The sequence below is a fragment of the Daucus carota genome, chromosome 2 (assembly GCF_001625215.2).
Source record: "Daucus carota subsp. sativus chromosome 2, DH1 v3.0, whole genome shotgun sequence".
NCBI classification, from domain to species: Eukaryota; Viridiplantae; Streptophyta; class Magnoliopsida; order Apiales; family Apiaceae; genus Daucus; species Daucus carota.
Genome location: NC_030382.2, coordinates 19,142,266 through 19,163,532, shown reverse-complemented (window position 1 = coordinate 19,163,532; position 21,267 = coordinate 19,142,266). Strand labels below are relative to the sequence as shown.

The 21,267-nt window shown below is 36.8% G+C and overlaps 1 protein-coding gene across 1 annotated transcript; it reads left to right on the top strand.

Moving 5' to 3' along the window:
- Positions 1 to 2,619, top strand: LOC108206310 (uncharacterized protein ycf23). Its single transcript, XM_017376565.2, has 9 exons — positions 1 to 339; positions 434 to 499; positions 866 to 940; positions 1,137 to 1,199; positions 1,387 to 1,446; positions 1,543 to 1,632; positions 1,727 to 1,834; positions 2,119 to 2,241; positions 2,366 to 2,619. Exons 1-9 carry the CDS (start codon positions 127 to 129, stop codon positions 2,495 to 2,497), a joined length of 930 nt encoding a protein of 309 aa, XP_017232054.1. The 5' UTR covers positions 1 to 126; the 3' UTR covers positions 2,498 to 2,619.
- Positions 2,620 to 21,267: the final 18,648 nt, after the last annotated feature.

The window sequence follows — 21,267 nt, the reverse complement described above, 5'->3', positions numbered from 1 at the left end:
TTTCTTTGGAGTTTGAACCCATTGGAGCAAGTAATATCTTTGAAAACAAACATTTTATAGCTGCAAGTTATCTTCTTATCTATTCCCTCCACCCTCACTCACTCACAAAAACGCTGTAAATCAGTGATGAGTAGCTCAATCTGTGCTCCAGTTTCTCCCTCCCTTCTGAAACATAAAACTTATGGCAACCCTTCTTCAGTTTTTCGACTACCTGCTAAACCCATAACTAGTTTTTCTACCGGAAGAAACAGAAGAAGTGCTTCTTTAACTACAAGGGCTTTGCTTTCAACTACCAAAGAAGCAGTGTTGAAGGATTTTCATGCAAAAAAGGCTATCAAAGTAAATATTTCGATATCATCTGTTGTGTGTGTGTGTCCTTCAAGATTTTTTGTTAACTTAAAGTCTCCATTTTTGTCCTCTTGTTTGTTTACAGATTATCTCAGGCTTGCAGAATTTTGATAAAGATAATGTTGCTTCTGTTGTCACTGCTGCAGATAAGGTTTTTTTTTATATATAATTTTTGTGAATCAATATAAATATATGTGGAATTTCAGAAAGTGATTTATAGTATTGTTATGTCACCTGGATCTGTGGGTATGGTCTTTAAGTACATTGGTTTTGTCATCTTGGCTAGTGGCGCAGCCTGTTGCCTTCTTCCTGCTTGCTTTGTAACTATTCGATTTGACACATAAATTAAAATATTAGAAATCATTTAGAGATGATATATCAAGTAACTAATTAATACATAGACGAGGACGAAGTTAACCAATCTATACACATTTCAGACCATGTACATTATTTCAGAGGCCTGCTTTAATTAGTTCGTTAAACATCCCGCTAATGTTAATGAGTGATATTAAAACAGGGAGGAGCAACTCATGTCGACATTGCTTGCGATCCTGATTTGGTTAAGCTTGCAACAAGTTTAACTTCCCTTCCAGTAAGTAGGTATTTTTCAGGAAGTGTTTTATCAACTTCTTAATTGTCAATAGAGGTTTGAATTCTCACTCTCCCCCATTCCTCTCCCCGTATACATAAGAACCTGATGCATTGAAACTCTGTAACATACCAGAAAAAAAAAATAATGAAATCAGTTTTTGTAGAACTCAAATACACAAAAATTTCCTGTTTGGCAGATCTGTGTTTCATCTGTTGATCCTGCGGCATTTCCAGCTGCCATTGAAGCTGGAGCTGTGATGGTTAGATAACTAACTTGTTGTAATTGTTTCACTTCAGATATAATTTATCATGTTACAAAATTAAAATCCTAATCTTTTCTATTCTAGTTATGATATGATTGAATCATATGTAAAAGGCTATTTTTTATGCCTTACTCTTTCATTTGTCAAGGTTTGATTTTACAAACAAGCTGGTAACTTTGTGTAGGTGGAGATAGGAAATTATGATTCTTTCTATGAGAAGGGTGTGACCTTTTCTCCAGAGGAGGTATAAATCTCGAAGAAGATTTATTATCCTATTGCAGATCAACTTCATTTTAGCAAGTTGGCAAAATTATAATGTGATCTTCTATCTTGGTTTCAGATACTAAACCTAACACGGGAGACCAAGAAAATCCTTCCTTCTGTTGCACTTTCTGTGACTGTGCCTCACACACTAAGCCTACCTGATCAGGTTTCTAAAGAAAAAGTCTTTTTACTAAAGAGCATAACATATTTACCAAAGTAGGTCTATCAATTGGAACTGAACTCTATTTCGATGAAATTAGATCAAGCTAGCTGAACAGCTGGAACAGGAAGGCGTGGACGTTATCCAGACTGAAGGAGGAAAATACTCGAGTCCAACGAAGTCTGGTATTCTTGGATTGATTGAGAAGGTATATGAATACAGATTTCCTGGTTTTTATAAACTGCATGTAGGTTTGAGTTTATGCACACTTGGAGTCTTGAATTACAGTATAGTGTACATTGATACGCATTCACAAAGTCAAGTGATAAATTGATTTAAATAAGAATTTACATAATTGAAACCATCCATTCCCATTTAGTTGAAATTTCATCGAATTAGATTTGGTCTCACAGTATAGTTAGATGAAAATTGAACAATGCTACTATGAAATTTCATAAACTTGGAAGTGAATTGTTTTTCTGGTTTATTTAGGCAACACCGACACTAGCAGCTGCATATTCCATTTCACGAGCTGTCAAGATCCCTGTCATGTGTTCATCGGGCCTAAGTGCAGTTACAGCACCAATGGCGATCACAGCAGGGGCTGCTGGAGTGGTAAGTATCTGATACACTCGTGTACTACCATCAAAATGTTATAAGTAATTGTTTAGATTTCGTGACATTTTCAGTTATTTTTCCCAGTGTAACATTATTTTTTTGTGTTTTGTGTATGCTGCAGGGCGTTGGTTCTGCAATTAACAAGCTGAATGATGTCATTGCGATGATTGCCGAGGTCAGAAGCATTGCCAATTCTCTGGAAGTGTGTAGTGACAGATCAAATCTAGCAGACATGAAGCATTTGAAACTGTAGTTTTGCTATAGTAGCTTGTCTAAGAGTGAATTAGGATGGTAAAGATTTTTAAAGTTCGATCTCGTACTCATGAGCTGTTCGACATTATGATACTTGAATTAAAAGCGAATTTTCAAGATAAACCTTTCGATCTCTTGATGATTAGAATTTTTAGAAATAATGTTAATGAATTATCGATATCATAATTTCTATGTACGAAACAATCATATGCCTTGTACTTGGCATTTGACAAGTAGCCTGTTTGGCTTAAAACCCGGGCTTTAAAATGTCTCATGAGAGTCAGCCGCTCTATCTTCATGAAACCCTAGCCGCCTCCATCTCCTCTACTTCTCCACCTCTTCTACCCATATCTATCCCTTTCTCCTTTCATCCCATCTCAATTCTCTAGTCGTCCCTTCTCCATCCACACAAGACCTGTTCTCTTCTTTTCAATTTTCTATAAATAATCCTCTTTGTTTGTTTTTCTTCAATAAAATCGAGTTTTGTTCCACAAAATTCGAGAAACTCATTTGGGTTTTTTCGTTGTCTTCTGCCTGAGTTATTGTTTGTGTGTTTAAGTGTCTCGCTTTGTGCGATGTGTCTCGCTTTATGCGATGTGTTTGTGTTGAAAATGAATTTTACGGTGAATTGAGAGATCCGGAAAACTCGCATCAACAACACTTTCGGCAGGTATATAGATGGTGTCCGACAAGTAGATAGCTGCGATGCATTTTGAGCGGTAGTGAAAATCGCATGTGCTAACCTCCCACAAAATATATTTGTTCATAATATGAGGCCTCTAAACTCAGTTTTTACAAATGAGTCCTCTGAACATTGCACTATCCATGAAATTACTGTGAGGGTCAGTTGTGAAGCTACTGTTTCCGGGGGAGATGCAGGTTGGATTGCTTTAGAAACCATCATCTTCATTTTTAATTTTCAGAATGTTTGTATTCAGATAGTTAAGCAATCCGGAAACAAAGCGGCTAATTATTTAGCTCGTTTATTTGTTTTTCAACCTGGTTGCATGATCAAGTGGGGGTTTGTCCTGATTGAGTCTTTTTCGTATTAATGAAATCCGCTTTAAATTTTGGCAAAAAAAAAACCCGGGCTTTAAGTCATCTCTGGCTTTAAACTGAAAAAATCAGTTTATGTGATAAGTCAGAATTCGGCTTAAAGCCAGAAATAAGCCACAAACTAACTTAAAACCAGAAGTTAGTTGGAGATACTTTTTTCAATGACTAAATTTTTTTGATATTTTTTTTTGGTGTTAGGCCGAATTAACTCACTATATGAATCAATATAATGAACACAATCAATAACAGAATACTCAAACAAGAGAATCAACAAAGTAAACTCTTATTCACAAAACTCAGTAGGTTACAAAAACTCTCTTAGTGATTTATATCTTATCACTAAGAGCTGCTGGGTTACAAGAATAATGTTCTCGATGTTCTAACTCTTGTAGAGTAAACCCTAATCTGTATTTATATACACAGTTACATGATATCTACTGATTGATTTATAATTATCTGCTTCCTAAAATAATCTAATCAGTAGCTATCCTTCTGCTGTCCTGATTTGCACAATCTCCCTTGATCTTTATCTTCCTTATTTAGCCAGATCTGCTCCTGAAAATCAGCCGCCTGCAAACTCTGATCATCGCTAAACTCTGATTTCCAGCTAAACTCTGATATTTGCTTCTGCACACTAAACAAGTTAGATACCTGTGACATCATCAAATATGTAACAATCTCCCCCAACTTGTATATTAGACAGAATGAACAAGTTATATATATATGTACTGATGATGTCAAAAACTATCAAGGACAAATGCATAAGATAATCAATTTACAGAATTAATTACAACTTACAGAACCAGCAGAACTATCTATCAAATCAACCTATATCCATAGCTTTCTCTGACAAACTGGTTGATCAGATTTTCTTCCTTCAACTTTAAGGTCTGTATCATCTGGGTTTTAACATTTCTGAGTTCTTCAGTTTCATCCCCAGTCTGATAGATAGCTGCTCTCAAGGCATTCGCCTTGCTTCTTTCCATTGCCTCTCCCAGTTGAATCACCCTTGGTCTGTCTGCATCATTGTTGTAACCCAAGATTCTGGTGTCTGCAATAGTCTCCATCACAGAGCTATTCTTCTCCATACATATTTCAAAACCATCATCTTGAGCTATCTTTGGAATGTATTCTTCATCAGACTTTACCCCATAAAATCTTCTTTTCTCAATAATAGTCCTTTTCATCAGATCAGACCATCTCTGAGTAGCTTCATTCTTGATTTCCAGCATATAGTGAAAGTGTTCAAGCTCTCTCAGAGATTTCAGCAATAGATCAGCTTCTGAGACTCTGTAAACTCTGCCAGACTCCAGAAATATGGCAATCTTCTCTTTATCTCCTGTGCCATCATGTGTATCCATGAGAATCTGCACTGATTCTACTTTGTCTAAGTCCTTCTGAGTGACAGCTTCCCCCACTTTCTCAGTCAGAGGATAGGGATCTCTGAAGGTGGTTGCTGAACTTGTTTGTATCTTCTCCTTTCTGTGACCTAGACCAGTAGTATCATAAGCTTCCTTTCCTCTGGTTCCATGAGTTTTGATCCTGGTGAGCATTGGGCTTTCCTTGTACAGACTTGTACCAAGGCTTCCAAAGAGACTCTTCTTTTTCTGATCTTGAGTTTTCTCAGAGTTTATCTTCAGCCAAGAGACTTTAGCATCTTCAGTCTTTTCTTCTATTACTGGAGCTTTAACTTGAGCATTGTCAGAGGTTAAAGTTATATCAGAGATCTGTTTCACTTCATCCTTTCTTCTTCTGGTCAATCCAGCTTCTTCCTCTTCAATTTGATCAGATACATCAGTGATTATATTTGCATTCTTGCTTAGCTTTATCATCCTCTGAGAAGGATTCTCTGATGCTATCTTGACTACGGGTGAGCGTGGTTCGGTTCGGCTCGGTTCCGGGATAAAACCGGAACCATATATCTTCGGTTTTTAAAATCGAAAACCGCAACCGCCGGTTCGGATTCGGATTCGGTTTCGGTTTAAAAACCCCCGGTTCGGTTATAATCGGTTCGGTTTCGGTTATAAAACCGATAAATTTATAAATTAAAAATAATATACGAAGAAGACCAATTGACGTGCGCAATATAGACGTAATAATCACTGTGCACTGGTCTACTTACTAAAAGACATGAAGAAGAAAATTGCAGATGATCACATAACTTTGTGGGAACTCTCATTTAGATTAGAAACACCAGGAGCAAAAATAAATTTTACTTCGGATGCTATATCAACTGTTATTCGTTGCATGAGGCAGAAACTTGAATTGTTTCATTGTTAAGGCTTGTAATTCAAACAAATTGCAACTCGAGATCCATCATCTTAGAATCATATATGCTCCAGCCCTCTCAGTTACTTGTGATTCTTGAATATTCATTTCAATTTATTTTAAAATTCATATAAATTATATATATATATATATTATCTATTTATTTAATTATTTAAATAATTGTTCGGTTCGGTTTTTTTCGGTTCGGTTTTAACCAATAACCGGAACCGAACCCATAACATCGGTTCGGTTTTTAGTTTTTCGGTTTCGGTTTCGGCTCGGGTTTTTTCGGATCGGTTTTGATCGGTTTTTACCGGTTTCAGTTCGGTTTCGGTTTTGTTTCGGTTTTTTGCTCACCCCTAATCTTGACAATTGACTTCTTGATCACAGGAGGAACTCCGTCAACAGGTTTCTTCCCTTTGTCTTTTGAATCAGTCTCAGGTTGAGTTTGAATCAGTCTTTTTGCTTTGGATTCTTCTGGTTCTGTGAGGGATCAGTAATTTGTTTTTGCTCATCAGACTTTGTCCTGCTGATCTTCCTCTTCTCAGCAGCTAGTCTTTCTTCCTCAAGTCTGATGGCTTCTATGTCCACTCCTGAATTTTCTTTTTCAAATATTTTCCTTGCTACAGCTTCATCAATAGCTTGCAAAGAAGGAGATTTGTAGAATAGGGTAGTTTCTCTGCCTCTGAACTTCAGAGTTTGGCAGAACTTCTGTGATACAGGATCTCCAGCTTCAATCAGCTTATCTGATTCAGGAATCAGATCTTCTTTCTTCTTCTTCTCAACCTCAGAGTTCACAACTGCAAGTTCTTTAGATATATCATCAGAAATTCTGACTGCTTCACTTATGCTCTGAACTTGAGACATAACAGTCAACTCCATAGACTTGTGTTTTTGTTGAGAATCTCTGGGTCTATCAGAGTTTGCTTCCTTATTACTCCTTTCCTTCTCTTTGATTTGTAGCAGCTTTAGCTGCTTGTCAGCAATCTCCCTATTACCTTCTTCATCTTCACTTGGCTTTTTCTTTGTCATTTGCTGGTCAGATTTGCATTTGTCTTTAGATATTTTCTCCCCCTTTTTGACATCAGCAGAGGTAAGAACTTGAACCAGCTGAGCTACAGAGGAGCTCAAATCAGCCAGAGTATGCTGCATTGATGTTTGGGTGGCCTCAATAGAGGCCAGTCTGTCGTCCACAGATGGAGGTGGAGCTCTGCACATCCTCTTGAAATATGACATTGGACAGACTTTTCTCTGTGCAAAAATGGGATGTTGAATTGGAGAAGCATGAACTAGAGTAGGAGTAGATTCTCTGACTGGTGACAGTGTATGTACTGGAGAATCAATTCTGACTGGAGTTGATTCCCTGACTGGATCAGAGATTGGAGAAGCAGAAGCTTGAATTGGAACAGAGGTGACCTCTGTTGCATCATCATCATCATCATCATTTACAAATATACTCAGAGTATGAGATGCCAGAGCTTCTGTAGCTGCATCAGATGTTGCAGCTATAGGAACCTCCTGAACAGGAGCTGCAACATTAGCCTGAGTTTGAATCAGAGAGTCTTGAATCATTTGCAGTACAACCTCTATATGTGCATCTTCTGATTGGCTTGGAATATCAGGAGTTTTATCTGACACATGAGTGTCAGCTGCAGTGATGTCTTCATGTTGAATCAGAGATTCCTGATTCACCTTCAACACTTCATCTGATTTGGCCACTACTGGTTGATCATTACATGCAGATATTGATTCTGACATTTGAATGTCAGCTGCCAACGGTTCAAGTCGAACTGCAGAAATAGGTTCAATCATGACGGGCTCTGCACCTGAAGGTTGATCAGAGAATTGGATCAAGGCCTGTATGGGATCCTCTGACTGAGGTGTCTCAACAGTCAGGTCAGTTATATCAGTTGGCTTGATCTTCTTTCTCTGTTTCTTAGCTGGTGGAGGAGGTGGAGGTCTTCATCAGAGTCAGAGTCTGATATTTTCTGCAAGAATCTTCTATTTCTTGGAGGAGGAGATGGTTTACTTGGAGACTTTGAAGATCTGAGAACCCTTTTTGGAGAAGTTGTTTCAACTGGCCCTTTTTGGGAAGGACCAGAGGTTAAGGTTTGATCAGATTTTACAACTGGCCCTTGCTGTGAAGGACCAGAGGTTGGATGAGCATCTGGTTGAGCAGATGAAGAGGGAGGATGTGGTATATTCTCATCAGAGAATAGTGGTCCATACTTATCTGGCATAGCTACCCTTAACTTATCCTGTCTGTTACAGGAATAGCAAACACTGGTGCATTGGGTTTCTTGATGTCCTTCTTGATTAGATCAGTAAATGCACGTTTTGTAATTTTAAATGGCAGTTCATTCCCAGATTCAGGTATAGGTACAGCAGGAAAATAGTAAGAGAATATAAGCTGACAAAATCTAGCATAATACACAATATTCATATTCTCTTTTCTCCTATCTCCTATCTCCTCTAAATCGCAGTATAGATGTAGCATAATCAAACTTAAGATTATGAATCAGAGAATACCCGATTTGCTGACTGAAAAGAGGTATAGGATCAAAATTGCTACATTTATTGCCGAAGGCCCGTGTGATGCAGTCATAGTAGAAGCTCCATTCCTTGCATAGATGTGGACGCTTGAGTTCCCTCATCTTATCAGTGCTTGCTGAATAGCCAAAGAAGTTCATCATATCCCTCAGAGTTTGAGTAGGGACTGGAGAATCAAACTTGTTGTGATCAGGAAGATGAAGAGCCTTCCTGATAGTTGCTGGTGAGGCAAAATACTCCTGACCCTCATACTCACAGGTCAGAGATGGAGAGCCATGGTCACCCCCATCATCGTAATTAGCTGTCCTCCAGAAGGTGAGGACCTGAGAGGGAGAAATAGACTCTGGTTGAGTCAGAGCGTACATCAGTTCACTGTGTGCTAGAAAATCTTGAATTAGATGAAATTCCTTGGGAGCTTCATCATTATCAAGGATGGCAGCATAATTGTTGGTGACAAACTTCGCCCCATTGAACTCAAATGCTGTTGTCGACATAATTTCTGAAAGAAAATGAGAGTTTGAGAGAGTGTATGTAAGGTGTTTGATGAAATGCGTAGGAGAAAATGAGAGTAAAGTGTGTGAGAGAGAGAGAGAGAGTAAAAAATCGTGTGTTAAAAAGTAAAAAAACTTTTTAAAAACTGATATATATCTGTGTGTGCACGATTCACTGAGAGGAGACAGTAGTGGGACACGTGTCATGTGTCTAACGGTAACAAGAAAGATAGTGGGACGGTAATTATTACTGGCGTGTGAATCTGCATGTTTGTGTAACAATTTCCGAGGAAACACAATTATTCACTGTGTTTTTCTCCACTCAGGAATTCAAATGGATTTTGTATCGTTTGACAATTAAATCTAATATTCACCTGACCAAAAATCATTTATTTTAAACTCTGACTTTGATCAGATGTTTGACCATTGACCAGAGTTTAAATAAATGGCAGACTATGAGACAAATCAGAGATTGTTCATAAAATTTCGTACTGATGAGAGATAGACATTGAAAGTCTGAATAACAATTTTTCCTCAGAGTTTGCAAATGATTATTTGAATTTAATTAAAAATCACTCGATGTCATAAAATTTGTTAATCACAAATGCGGAGTGAAAGGTGTGTGTTGACATGATTCCTCTATTGTCACAGAGATTGACAAATTTCTTAAGAAGCATTAGAAAGAATCAGATTAATAGAAAATGTTTTAACCACCTCATAAGCTGAGTTTCTCACAATATGGATCAGAGTATAAGTTTTCTTCTCTTTTGTAAGACATTTATCTTTTGAAAGGAAACTTCTCATGGTAAGTGAGTCATATCCTTCATCAGATTTTTATTTCTCAGTGCATTTCTCCAGTAATCAGAGAATGCGAAAGGTCTCCAAGAAAAATACGATTTTTCTGATGCATTTTGCTTAATACCAGCAGTGCACTTGGATCTTTCCTTTCACAGAATTTCTAAGATCTCAAAGGAGTACCTGAGATAACCTCTTCTTTCTTTTGTTTTGTTTTCTTTTCTTTTCTTTTCTTTTCTGAGAAGAAACACATTTTTGTTGATCTATATCTGAGAATTATTCACTCTTAGCTCATAAGGGGAGTAAAGCAAATTCTTCACTGAGTACATGTCTAATATTTAAGAAGTAAGGCAGTCTAGGTAACAGCTTTAAATCATGTTTTGTGTATCATAGATTTCCACATCTGTAATATCACAAAAATCAGACTTTAGAGATGTTCATGACTGAATTCAAGTATTTGCAATATATTCTTCACAGGAATTTCTCTTGTCAGTGAAAATTCATGTCATCAGAGTTTGTTAGGTCAGAGTATAAATATCAGAGTTTGTCAAATCAGATGATAATCATCAGAGTTCAGATCAGAGAATAACAGATGCAGATGTAGATCAAGTCTGTAAAAGTGATTAATAACAGATAACTTATTATGAAATGTAACAGAGTTTAGAGAGGACCAGAGATCATCCCTAATTCGTTTACAAGTCTTGTGAATGTTGCTTCAGCCAAAGGTTTGGTGAAGATATCTGCTAACTGCTGATCTGTTGGGACAAAGTGAAGTTCTACTGTCCCTTCCATCACATGTTCTCTGATGAAATGATATCTTATGCTGATATGCTTGGTCATGGAATGCTGTACTGGATTTCCTGTCATGGCAATAGCACTTTGGTTATCACAGTAAATAGGAATTTGAGTAAGGGATAACCCATAGTCCAACAGTTGATTTTTCATCCATAGAATCTGAGCACAGCAACTTCCTGCAGCAATATACTCTGCCTCCGCAGTAGATGTGGAAATTGATTTTTGTTTCTTACTGAACCAAGACACCAGTCTTCCTCCAAGAAATTGACAACTCCCACTTGTGCTTTTTCTGTCTATTTTGCACCCTGCAAAATCTGCATCAGAGTAACCAATCAGTGTAAAGTCTGATTCTCTGGGATACCAGAGTCCCATCTCAACTGTACCCTTGAGGTATTTGAAAATCCTTTTGAGTGCTATCAGATGTGGTTCTCTTGGATCTGCTTGAAATCTTGCATAGAGACATGTAACAAACATGATATCAGGTCTACTAGCAGTTAGATATAGAAGTGAGCCTATCATACCTCTGTAGTTAGTAATTTCTACTGGTGATCCAGTATCTTTATCTAACTTAGTGGCTGTTGCCATGGGAGTAGTGGCAGCTGAACTATACTGCATACCAAATTTCATTAGCAGGTTTCTGGTGTACTTAGACTGATTAATGAAAATTCCCTCATCAGTCTGCTTAACTTGCAGCCCCAGAAAATAGCTCATCTCTCCCATCATGCTCATCTGATATCTAGACTGCATAAGCTTTGAGAATCTTTCACAGAGTTTAGGATTAGTAGATCCAAAAATGATATTTATCTACATAAACTTGAACTAAAAGCAGGTCATTACCATGGTTGAGATAAAACAGAGTTTTGTCTGTTGTACCTCTGTTGAAACCACTGTCCAAGAGGAATTGAGCCAGAGTTTCATACCATGCTCTTGGTGCTTGCTTTAGTCCATACAGTGCCTTATCCAATCTGTAGACATGATCTGGAAATTTTATGTCTACAAAACCTGGAGGTTGTTCAACATATACTTCTTCCTCCAGCTCTCCATTTAGAAAGGCACTTTTCACATCCATTTGAAAAACCTTGAATTTCTTGTGTGCTGCATAGGCCAAGAAAATTCTGATTGCTTCTAATCTGGCAACTGGGGCAAAGGTCTCATCATAGTCAATTCCTTCTTGTTGAGAGTATCCTTTGGCTACCAGTCTGGCTTTATTTCTAGTGATTATTCCATCACTATCTGTCTTGTTTCTGAACACCCATTTGGTACCAACTATTGATCTGTTCTTTGGTCTTGGTACTAGTGTCCAGACTTTATTTCTCTCAAATTCATTTAACTCCTCCTGCATTGCTGTTACCCAATCAGCATCCTTAAGAGCTTCTTCCACTTTCTTTGGTTCTGTCTGAGATAAAAATGAGTGAAATAAGCATTCATTTGCTGTTGCAGTTCTGGTTTGTACTCCGGCATCTGGATCTCCAATTATCAGATCTCGTGTGTGAGACTTTGTCCATTTCCTTTCATGTGGCAGTTGACTTCTGGAACTAGATCCTCCCCCATAATCCATGTTGTTTCCAGTGTCATTCTGATTCTGATTCTCTGATGCCTCTCCCCCATTATTCATGCTATCTCCATGAGTATCCTGAGTTTCTGATGCTCCCCCTAAAGATGTGTTCTCATGATTCTCTGATGTAGAATGATCAGAGTTTGAGGAGTCAGTATCAGAGTTTGTGTTTTCGCTGAGTCTTCAACATTTTCACCCAGATTTTCATTGTGAAAGTGCTCCCCCTCAACATGTGCTTGAGGTAGGTGAGTTGGAGTGACATACTCTGATATGATTTCAGAGTCAGAGTTTATGCAGTCAGAGAATGCATCTTCATCTTCAAATCTCAGTTGCTCATGGTCAGCAAAATCTTCCATTCCAGTAATTTTCTTATCATCAAAGGATACATGAATGGATTCCATGACTACCCTTGTTCTCAGATTGTAAACTCTGAAGGCTTTTGTTGACAGAGGATAGCCAACAAAGATTCCTTCATCAGCTTTTAAATCAAATTTGGTCAACTGTTCAGGATGACTTTTCAGAACAAAGCATTTACACCCAAATATGTGGAAGTATTTGAGATTTGGTTTTCTGCCTTTGACCATCTCAAATGGAGTTTTCCCATGCTTATTTATCAGAGTTGCATTCTGTGTGAAGCAAGCAGTTTGCACAGCTTCAGCCCAGAAGTAAGTTGGCAATTTTGCTTCCTCCAACATGGTTCTAGCAGCTTCAATCAGAGTTCTGTTCTTTCTTTCTACAACACCATTTTGCTGAGGTGTTCCAGGTGCTGAAAATTCTTGTTTAATTCCATTTGCTTTACAGAACTCTTCCATCTTAGAATTCTTGAACTCAGTCCCATTATCACTTCTGATGATCTTTACTGCATCTTTAGAAATTTTGTCCAGTTGCTTGACATGCTCAATTAAAAGAGATGATGTCTCATCCTTGCTGTGTAGAAAATATACCCAAGTATATCTGGTAAATTCATCAACAATGACCAGAGTATATCTTTTCTTTGCAATGGACATTATATTTACTGGTCCAAAAAGATCAACATGAAGCTGATGATATGACTTAAGAATTGAGGACTCAGTTTTACTTTTGAATGAGGATTTCCTCTGTTTTGCCTTCTGACAGGAGTCACAAAGTCCATCTGGAGTGAAAACTGATTTGGGAAGTCCTCTCACAAGATCTTTCTTCACTAACTCATTTATACTGTTGAAGTTCAGGTGAGATAGTTTCTTGTGTCAGTTCCAGCTTTCTTCAATACTAGCTCTGCCAAGTAGACAGATTGCAGAGCTTTCAGAGTTTAAAGAGAGCTTGGCTTCATAGATGTTTCCATGTCTATATCCTTTCAGAACAACTTTCCCAGTGCTTTTGCTAACCACTTCACAGTGTTCTTCAAAGAAATCAACATGATATCCTCTGTCACAGATTTGACTTATGCTGAGCAGATTGTGCTTAAGTCCTGAGACCAGAGCTACAGATTGAATGATGACATTTCCAAGATTGATATTGCCATATCCCAAAGTTTTCCATATGTTGCCATCTTCATAAGAAACATTTGGGCCAACCTTCTCCACAAAGTCTGATAGCAGGGCTTTATTTCCTGTCATGTGTCCTGAGCATCCACTGTCCAGAACTAGGATGTTTTTCCAGTTGCCCTGCAATCACATACACAACTAATGATTAGTTTTAAGGACCCAGACTTGCTTGGATCCTTTGTTCTTGTTTAGTTTGTTAACACTAGCAGCGGAAGGTTTATCAGAGTTTAAATCAGAGTTTGTGTTAACAGACTTTTTAACAGAGTTTAAACCAGGAGAATCAATCTTTTTCTTCAAAGAAGGTTTCAATTCATAATAATCATAGTATAAACTATGGTATTCCTTACAAGTGTAGATGGAATGCCATAAACTACCACAATGAAAACAAGGATTTTCTGGTCTAAATCTAGTATTCCTAGTTTTAACTTCTGATTTGGGAGACATAGCATTTATGTCCTTATTCTTCCTGCAAAAAGAAGCAAGATGATTAGGATTACCACAATTATGACAAGTTTTCCTAGGAGCATTTGGAATAGGCATATAATTATTGCTTTTGTTTATTCCTACCTTCCCATTTCTATTTTTCCTAGGTACTTTAATCCTGTTTTCTTTCTTAACCTCCTTGAGCTTATGCTTAAGCTGTTTCTGAGTCATTAAACCAATATTGACCTGTTTAGGTTTTTCAGTCTTTGATTTGTCCTGAGCCTTTGATTCTGCAACAAATCTTACTGGAGCTAACCTTAGGTCTCTCAATTTTAATGGTTTCTTGTTTTTGTGATTCAGCTTCATTTTTATCAGAGTATCCTAAACCTTTCTTCCAGTTTCCACTTTCTAAGATATTCTGAGTAGTCTTTCCTGAGCAGTTTTCTTTAAGAGTTCATTTTTAACAAAAACTGAGTCATCTATTTCCTTCTGAACTTCTAGCATCTGAACTAGTTCTTTCTCAAGATAATCATTCCTTTTCTTAACTTCTAAGATCTCAGATTTTAATCTCTCATTTTCTAAAGTTTGATCTCTATAACTAACATGCATATTTTTGAGAAACAATCTTAACTCAGTTATATCTTCAGTGTCAAAAGCATGAGTGGAATGAGGTACCTTAGATTCAACAGCCTCAGTGATGTTGTCCATGTTTGCCATCAAGGCATAGTTGACTTCTTCCTCTGATTCTGATGAGTCTGCCCAGCTTCCTTTCTTATTGATAAAGGCTTGTTCTTTTTCTTTCTTTGCTTTCTTGCACTCAGTTGCAAAATGACCTTTCTCACCACAATTGAAGCAGGTGTACTTAGACTTATCAGCTTTTCCAGATTTTTCTTCTTTGCCTTCATTCCTTTTGAAGACCTTCTTATCAGAGTTTCTATCTTTCCTTGAGAACTTCTTCCCTTTATTGAAGTTCTTGTAAGCCATCTTCTTGAAACTTCTAACCATCAATGCTGCCAGCTGCATCATCTCAGTATCACTGTCATCAGAGTCTGAAGGTATATCAGTGTCTGAGTCATCATCAGAGTTTGATGACTCAGCATCAGACTTTGTGACATGTGCTTTTTCCTTGCTTTTCACAGCTGTTTCTCCTTGAACTTTTAGAGCAACTGGTTTGGGTTTCCCACCATGTCGTTTGTTCCTTTGCTCCATCTCAAGTTCATAAGTTTTCAATCTTCCAAAGATATCATCCAGAGACATCTCTTCAAGATCATGATTATCTCTTATAGTGGTTACCTTCAAATTCCACTTTTCAGGAAGAGCAAGCAGAAATTTGAGATTTGAATCTTCTAAGTCATATTCTTTATCCACTAGAGATAAGTCATTTAGCAGCTTGACAAACCTGTCATAAAGATCAGTCAATGATTCACCAATTTTTGAATCAAAGTGTTCATACTCTTGAGTAAGTATGGTCCTTCTGTTCTTTTTAATGGCTTTGGTTCCTTGACATCTGATTTCCAAAGCATCCCATATTTCTTTTGCAGTTTTGCATCCAATCACCCTATTTGACATAGCATTGTCTAGAGCACTGTGCAACAAGTGTTTTACTTTTGCATCCTTACTGATTGATGAGATGTCCTCAGGAGTATAGTCTTTCTTTTCTTTGGGGATCATCTTTTGGGGTTCATCTCCAACTGCAACAGAGAGCTTTGTTGGCATGTGTGGACCATCATAAATCCTATCCAGGTACTCTGGATCTGTGGATTCCAGAAACATAACCATCCTAACCTTCCAGATAGGATATTCAGATGCCCTGAGGACCGGAACCCTAAGTGATTCATATCTACTGTTTGAAGCTTGTGATTTTTCAGACATGATTGGGTGATTAAGATCTCACTGTAGGTATATCAACAGAGCTGGCTCTGATACCACTTGTTAGGCCGAATTAACTCACTATATGAATCAATATAGTGAATACAATCAATAACAGAATACTCAAACAAGAGAATCAACAAAGTAAACTCTTATTCACAAAACTCAGTAGATTACAAAAACTCTCTTAGTGATTTATATCTTATCACTAAGAGCTGTTGGGTTACAAGAATAATGTTCTCGATGTTCTAACTCTTGTAGAGTAAACCCTAATCTGTGTTTATATACACAGTTACATGATATCTACTGATTGATTTATAATTATCTGCTTCCTAAAATAATCTAATCAGTAGCTATCCTTCTGCTGTCCTGATTTGCACAATCTACCTTGATCTTTATCTTCCTTATTTAGCCAGATCTGCTCCTGAAAATCAGCCGCCTGCAAACTCTGATCATCACTAAACTCTAATTTCCAGCTAAACTCTGATATTTGCTTCGGCACACTAAACAAGTTAGATACCTGTGACATCATCAAATATGTAACATTTGGTATAAAAATTGTTCCCAAGTCATAAATTACTCATAAATCACTTTTATTTTTATTATTATATTTTTAATAACTCATAATTTATTAATAAGTCCAAATTACCGGTACAGATATTTTAAACTTCCTAGCTTATGAGATAAGTCATAAGTCTTGATAAGTCATAAGCCATAAGCCATAATGTCAGCCAAAACAGAGCCAAAACGGGGTCAAGAACAAAAGTCTAGAAGCAAATCTGTCTCATATATATAAAAGAAGGAAATATGTCTCATATATATAAAAGAAGGATTTATCACAATTAAGAAAGAAGCACATGAATTAAAAGTGATTTTTTCAAAGAGAAATGAAAATGAATGAAAAAAATATTATTTGAAAACAGAGAAAAGTTCCTTGTAAAGCACTTTTTATTTGTAGTATTGTAGACCAACTCTTAGCCATTCATTGTTTATGATCTAATGGTCCTTGTTAAACTCCTTTTATTATTTTTTTAATTATAATTATTAGTTAAATACTAGAGATACTGTATTATATACAATAGTTACTTCTTTTTTTTTTCAGTAACAACCAAAAGCTACAATCAAGGCAGCAGTTATGGTTTTTTTTCTATCTCTCTTCGTGCTACGCGTTTGTTCAGCTTTCATATTCTTTGTTGGTGCACGTTGTTCATCACCCTTTTTCGAAGATCTTTGCCGTTGTACTGCATCTCAACTTTTCTGGTTTACTTTAGTTCTTAAAAATAACTGAACATGGTCCACGTCGATGAATCTCCAAGTTGTTCAGGATTAGGTTTTCAACATATGTTGATGGAATATTTGGGTTGTAGACTGTTCTTATACGATTTATTATATACTGATAAATTGTACTTGCACATTTGTCAAGTCACGTTGGACCAAAGATGCTATTAAAAAGTACTCCTTTTTGGGCTTTTCTGATGTTGATGACGAAAGAAACAAAAGTGATCGGTTAAAAACTTAAGCGGACGAGGGCATGGTTTAACTTTCACAACTGCCTTGGTTTTGCAAGTGAAGATGAAGGTAATCTTGACATGGTCTTTCAAGCAATGGACTCCAGTAGTGCTTCGTTGAAAGAAATTTCAGGGTCCTCCAAAACTGATAGCAATGCTCATAGGGTTGTTAACTTTTTCAGCGAAGTCCCGGAAGGAGAGATTTTTGTGCAGAATCCAAACATTAGCCGTAATAAATGTTATGAAATTCGTTTGAAGATTAGCCGTGAACTAGGTGCTCGGGATAAGAAGAAGAGGAAATGTGGCAATTGTAACCAATTAATACGTCATAATGCTCGTACATGTCCAGAACCGCCTAAAAATGTTGCAAAACCATTGTAATGCTTTGTGTTGGTTGTTATTTATGTAGTCTTTAAAACTTAATCAAATTCCTGGTTTGCAGTTTTCGAATCCAACAAACACCCTCCCCCTATTCTACAAGACTTTGTTGTGGTTTTGTTAGCCAGTCAATGCCACAAGTATAATATGATTCACAACCTAGTTTGCGGCTCTAAATTTGTATGATTCTGCTTTGAGTTGATCCATTATTACAGTTTATTACTTTTGCAATGCTAATTTTTTGGTGATTTTGTTTTGCCCTGATCCATTAACACAGATTACCAGTTTTGCAAATTTATCCTCATGTCAAACTTTAATCATAATTTCTTTTTACAGTTTTACCACAATGGTCAACCCAGGTCTAGCTATTAAATTTTTGTTTTGAGATAGTCCACTTCCTTTCTGTGTTGTCCAGTTAATTTATTTCGAAAAGAAAGTACTTGCGGAACATGTTCATAAATAGTAATTAATATAGGGCATCAAATGTATTACAATTGCCTAACTTTAAGACTAAAGTTAGTAACATGTTCTACAGTAGAAATAAACCCTATTAATGCTAAGAAGATCCATAATTAAAACTAAATAGTGACACAAAGTTCTCGTGGTCCTTCCGACAAAAATTAAACATGTAATTTCATAGTGATAGAATTCCACAAGTTTTCGCTTTATGTCACCAACTTCTTCCCTTTGATGTATTCTGCAACATTCTTGTTATTTTACACCAACTAAGAGAAAGATTGTAGAAGGGGGGGGGGGGGTTGAATACAATCTTTTACAAATTTAAAAGATTCAAGAATAATATACTAAGAACACAGTAAACAGAAAAACACCAAGTATTAAAAATACGGGTGGATTGAATGATCCACCCGTGAGATTTTATATCGAAGAATCTGTGGATTGTTTACAATTCGCACAGCTGCTGGTTCATCACTCAAACAAGTTCTAACTCTCAGATTTTTCTCTCAAGTAATTTGAACAAGTTCAACTGATGCTTCTAACTTGGTTATATACTCCAAATTTTACAAAGCTTTTAACTAGATTACAAAATGCACTCTAATCTAGAAACAATGCTGCACAACTTTGTCTTATGCATGCTTTCTGAGATGTCTTCATCTTTGACCATCATCTTGATTTGATCCAGATTGCACTGCATGAGATAAGTATGTTTCTGCTTCTTCTTTATTTTCCTAATTAGGCTTCCATGTCTATTTTAGTGTAATTCGATCCATGTGATTTGTCAGACTTAAGCTCTAGTCACTTTCAACTGCTCTTTGCTTCATCAGTTGAAAGTTCTGGTTGTTTTCAACTGCTCTTGACTTTATCAGTTGAATGCCCGGCTTATCAGTTGAATGAATTACAAACTCCATCAGTTGAATGTTGTTCCAGTCTCATCAGTTGAATTCCTCAGCATCATCCGTTGAACACTTTGTCTTCAGGTGAATGCTTGATTTTCATCAGTTGAAACATCATCCAGTCTTCATCAGTTGAATAGTTACATCTCATCAGTTGAATATCCTTCACTTAGATAAAATTACATGGCATTGGATATTTACAATTAGCCATCCTATTCTACCCATCCGTTGATAATTCCCAAAGACAAGAAATGTAACAATTACAACTGAAATTTGATAAAGATTCTAAGTAAGACATGTTACAAAATGTTTATGTTATCATCAAAAATTATTGATTCCTAACAATCTCCCCCAATTTATGACTGGAGAAGATGCAGACATAAATTCTACACTTGATGATAACAAAACATTAATAAAATAAAATGCAGAATTTAAATACAAGAGTTAGAAAAGTTTACAGATAATTATGCTCCTCTAGACTGAGCAGTTACTTGTTCCTAGAAGATCTTCTTCTTCTGGACTTAAGTTTTTCTTCAAGAATATTGATCTGTTTCTGAAAGATCCTGTAGAACCATTCTTCATAACTGTCTTGTCTGTTGAGCTTGGATTGGAGAGTCTTCAGAGTATTCAAGCTAGCAACCTTGAGTTGATCTTTAGGTCTGAAAAATCTCCTAACACTTTGATTGTCCCTAAATTCCATGACTGGAGTAGGTTCATGATGAATTTTCTTTCCAGTGTAGGGAATTTTCAGCCTTCTTTGTAGACTAGCATCTGAGTTCCATTCCTTCCTGATCTCAAGGATTCTCTTTAGTACCATTTGCTTTGCAGGTGGTGTAAATCCTCCAGTCCTCTTCATAGATCCATATATTTTTGTTAGAGAACTGAATCCCTCAGAATTCAGAACTCTGTGAAGAGGCCAGATGACATCACCCTTGTTTTTGTAAGAGAATACCAATCTTTCAGGTAATTTTGAAGTTGCTTCTATTCCTCTTACTTCTTGAAGATCATCCAGCTCCAGCTCCAACTCAGAAATTTCTTCAATGCACTACGCCATAGATGGCCTATTGCAACGCCCTTGTAACGCTTGTGTTACAATAGCTAGACAGATTTTGACATAATGAAACACTCCTCATGACGTATTACAATAGCCGAAATTCACTGTCAAAATAGACGTGACAGTGTTGCAACCTTGTAACGCCACATCCAACTGTTACAATAATTAATTTAATTTAATTTAATTAATTATTTATTTATTTATTTATGTAATTAAAAATTTATTTAATTAGTGGCTCCCACATTTGGGTCCCACACTTGTTGGCCCACTACTGCTGACATGGCATGTGGGTCCTACATGTGTGCCCCACTACTGCTGACGTGGCAGTGCGGGTCCCACGTGTGGGCTCCACTACTGCTGACGTGGCCATGGTGGGTCCCACGTGTGGGCTCCACTACTGTTGATGTGGCATGTGGGTCCCACACGTGGGCCCGCTTCTGCTGACGTGGCAGGTGGGTCCCAAAGTGGGCCCCACTACTGTGACATGGCAGTGTGGGCCCGCCACTGATGACGTGGCTGTGTGGGTCCCACCTCTTGTGACGTGGCTGTGAGGGTCCCACGACGCTGACGTGGCAGCTGTGGGCCCCACGACGCTGACGTGGCAGCGTTGGGCAGTACTTCAAAAATGTTTTGAAATTTTTGAAGGCCAAGGGAATTGAACCCATGACCTCTCACATAACAAAACAAGTCAGAAACCACTCCACCAACATTGCTTTTGTGTTTAACAATGCATAACTAAAAGAAGACCTAATCTTTTCTTTGCTGGGCTCCAAAAAGAATTTATTGCTTTTGTGTTTAACAATGCATAACTTTTGTTTTTTATTTTTGTTTTAAAATCTAGATTTTGTAAACAATAAAACCGAGATTTTTTTTATTTTTTTAAACAATAAAATCGAATTTTTTTTAAACAATAAAATCGAATTTTTTTTAAACAATAAAATCGAATTTTATCGAATTTTTTTTAAACAATAAAATCGAATTCTTTTTATTTATGTTTAAAAAATCGAGATTTTTTTAAACAATAAAATTGAGATATTTTTAAACAATAAAATTGAGATTTTTTTAAACAATAAAATTGAGATTTTTTTAAACAATAAAATTGAGATTTTTCTTAACAATAAAATCGAGATTTTAAACTTTTTTTCATCGAGATT